Below are 3,968 nucleotides of genomic sequence, written 5' to 3' on the forward strand. Positions count from 1 at the left end.
ATGACAGATAAAATTAAGGACAAATATAGTACCCCCTTAGAAGCCCTAACAACCCTTAAAAAAAACGCTATAACTCTATCTGAAGATGGATATTAAGTAAATCAGTAATCAGGCTAAAATCTGTGTTTCCTTAACTATCTGAGTTCTGGGAATATTTTTTTTCAAGCATAATAAACAATGAAAGATTATCTCATACAAATTCTGTAAGTCATACTGATTTGGACCAAAAGTGTAAAATTAGTAAATTCACACGAAAGGTGAGAAAATGGAAATGGAATGTACAACTGTATTCAATTAGAGGCAATTTTAGATAATTTTATTATCTGTCAATTTATCAACCAATATCTAACATTTATGGTTTTGCTACATTTGGATAAGCACATTGAAGAAGAATGTAAATTAAATACTATAAAAGTTGCCTTTTAATGAATCATGACCTTAACAGGATATGGATATATAAATTTAATGGTTTTATTGCATTATTAGAAAATTATATTGTGAAAGATACAAAAAAATCAATAGATGTTATTATTTCCGTTTATTTCACCATCAGAACGCCAACTTTTACCATTATGGCTTTAAATTTTCAAACTGCCCAATAGATCTCAAAGAATAGTTTATTACATGCCTAATAAAACACTTAAAATATTTACAGATTCAAAATAGATGTTTCAAAACTGAAAAAAGTTCACCTGAGAATTCATTATAGCATTGCCATTTGTTTGATCTTTTTTTCCCAAGTTGTTAATGTGGCTAAGTGTCCACATGCAACCTGTATCGTCTACTGCATCAAATACATTTAACTCCTTATTGAAAACTGGTTAAGCATTAAGCTACAGTAAATTATGTTATTAAATTTACAGATGGAGAACCAAGATTTAATTTATAACCGTATTTGATCTGGATGTAACAATTTAACAGATTATTTGCTATAGCTGTAGAATTCAAACAATGAGAGCAATTTTAAGGTAATGTTACTTTACTGAGTCAGACATAACTGTCTTGAAAATCATCAAGCACTGAGAAGGCCAATTAATAAAATAAGGAACAATGATCACGTAAATATGCCATATACAAACTGAAAACAACCTTTCCAAAATTCTGCATGAAGGAAAAGATATACACTGTATATACATAATCCTGTCATTTGTCCTCTTCGGCAGCCTTAAAAAAAAAAAAACAAATCAAAACAAACTTTCTTAGAAAAAACTTCTTTAGAAGTTAATGTTAAAATAGGCATAAATGTGTAATGCTATGCAATATATAGAAAACTTCCCCACCTTATGGCCGAAAAACAAAGATAAAATCTTTTTCTCTCTCTGTCCCTCTGTATTACAATTTGAAAATCATGTAGGTATGAGGTAGTGTAGTTACTTGTATTACATGCTGGCTATTAAAAGTAATGCTATGTTTTACAAAATATTACACTTGGCCAATAATCAGAATATCATTAAAATAAACCCCTAATGCTGAACTGTTTATATGTAGAGAGAAATTTAAACCAAGTATCTTAAAAATCATATTTAAATTCTGGAGACAACTGGGTTGTATCATAAAATATTAAGTAACCTTTCAAAGCAGTTATTTACAGTAGCAGTTAAAGCAAAAGGTTATGTGACATTTGCACATACACAAACTGATATGACAAACAGCTGAGTGTACACTGAGGTAGGAAATCAAGGATTCCACTGGTTTGTATAAGATTTTACATTTTGTAAACCAGAAAAGTTTTTATATTATTTTATATTTTGAAGTTAAAATTTAAAATTACAAGTATCAAAGAAATAGCTACATGGGGATATTATATAGATAGGGTATACACACACAAGTCTTTTGTAGCATGGGATGCATTATCATAGAATTACTCTCCCTGACAAGTTCTTAAGGGTAATTATAAAAGCCTCTAGAAAATAAGCAAGCCCAACTAGTTTTCTCTTACAACTTAGTCAATAACAGAGATAACATACAACCACTGAAAATATACTAGCAATATCTCCCCCAACCACCCACCTCCCCATTGAAAAGGATAAACATTTGACGAAATTACTTGGAAGTATTAAGTCTGGTCCCCATAAGCTGTCAGGACAAATGTCTACTTGCTCCAGACTCCCTCCCGCAGGATGGATGCTCGTCTCCCACGTCAGCTACCCAGGTCCTTCACTAGACTCAGGATGCAAGCAGTTAAAGCCTGTCGGTATCTGATCTCGGTGAAATTCAGTACTTTCCAGTCCAAACATGATCAATTATTCCAGTGTACCCTTTAAAACTCGGCTCTGCAAATGCTTCTGCCTATGTGAATATATGCAATTTTTTTAAAAAAATTGTTGAGAAGGTTCATAATCTATAGGTCTATTTGACTCTCAAACAAGCCTGTAACATCAGAATGGCCAAGAACCACTGCAAAATGTTACGGGGTACGTGCTGAGATTATAAAAACTTTATTTTCAAACAGGACTGAATGAACACAAGGACCGATTACAAAATGCCCAAGTCAAAATGACTGGTGTGCCCTTATATACCAGATTTGGGGAAGAAAGATTAAATCTGGTTCCCAAATTCAAACCCAAAATGGAACAAGATTGAGTTTCATCCTATTTCACAAACCTTTATGTTTGCAGATACATTTTTATCTACAATAATGCTTTATACAAGCAAACCACCGACCTTCAAAAACAGGAGGAAAAACAAACTGCTGCTCCTGATCAATGTCAGCAGGACACTGTCAGGACAATGTCAGCAGTCGAACTTCCCCGTGCTGGAGAGACGCATGGGTGACCTGTGCTGGGAAGACCACCAGCCTTGGATTCTGGAAAGCTCTCCGGGAGTCTAGGGGGGCTACAACAATGCTGCCAACGCATCCCTCATGCCACTGTATCCCAAGTCCGATTTCTTCTAAAAGGAGAACGTCAGGATGTTCGTCATGGGCCCAGATGTGGTACAGACTGCAGAGAAGGAAGGAGGGAGCACAACCCTTCTCCTGGCGACACGGACAGAATTTCTGAAGCTGACACCGAGGGAGAGCAGGAGCCTCTGCCTCAGGCCACCCGCATGCTGCTGTCTCCTACCTACTCCCAGCAGAAGTTAGCAGTTGTGGTGTGGGCCAACCAATCCCTGGTTTCAGTGGGAGAAGAGCAGAGCTCCAGGATTCAGGCAAGACAGTGTCGTTCTCACACTGTGATTCTACACGAGTTTTTCTCAGTTAGTTGACTTCGAGGCAGAACTGAGCTCCAACAGCATGACTCGGGGAGGCATATTCTGTTAAACCCAGTGTAGTGCAGAAAGGTCAGATTACAACACTTTTGCGGGCTCCTTCTTCAGCAGGAACCCTGCAGACATTTCAGGCTGTAAGACGGTTGTTTGATACGCTGCTTTCATTCTCAAATTTATTTTGCGTACTGGGAAGTTACTACTCACAGTTACTATTCTTAATAACATGAGCTTTTAAAGCCTGCTTTTTCACAGGTGGTTTTTCGGGATCCAGGAGGCATGTACTTTCTGCATCTCATGGAAATCAGAGAAAAATCAGGATTGACTGCAGAGGAATTCCCTTAACAGCAAACTACCAGGGGCAAAAAACAATATCGTTAAGAGACAGAAGCCATATTATGCATTTAAGACATCGAAACTGCAATAGAAAATGAGTGGTGTGAAGGACGTGAATGCAAGGTTACTCATCAGTAGTACATTTATCCGTCATCTGCTGGCAGAAATCAGAGATTCCTCCCCCGGCTGGCACGGTTCTCCGAGCCCGGCCTGTTCAGGCGCAGTGCTGGCAGCGGCCCGGGGCTCCTGGCCGGGCGCACAGCCCGCCGCCCCGCCGCTCTGTGCACTGGGATGGCAAGCGCTTGGTTCGCGGGTGGGTGGCCCTGCTGGGGGCCCCTTGGGTAAACTCAAAAGGGACGGTAACACACGTTCACCATCAGGAGTACTTTTTTCTTTTTCAGAAATTAAAAGCGAGAGCGGGCAAT

At 38.4% G+C, this 3,968-nt stretch overlaps 1 protein-coding gene across 1 annotated transcript in view; it reads right to left on the reverse strand.

The window, feature by feature from the left end:
• Window positions 1-289: 289 nt before the first annotated feature.
• The window catches only part of BACH1 (BTB domain and CNC homolog 1), a 44,337-nt gene continuing 40,658 nt past the window's right edge, over window positions 290-3,968 (reverse strand). The window contains 2 exon segments of the mRNA XM_080812271.1: window positions 290-3,726; window positions 3,729-3,966. Of these exon segments, the coding sequence (XP_080668397.1) occupies window positions 3,668-3,726; window positions 3,729-3,966 (297 nt within the window). The 3' untranslated portion in view covers window positions 290-3,667.

This window comes from Martes martes (assembly GCF_963455335.1).
Source record: "Martes martes genome assembly, chromosome: 1".
NCBI lineage: Eukaryota > Metazoa > Chordata > Mammalia > Carnivora > Mustelidae > Martes > Martes martes.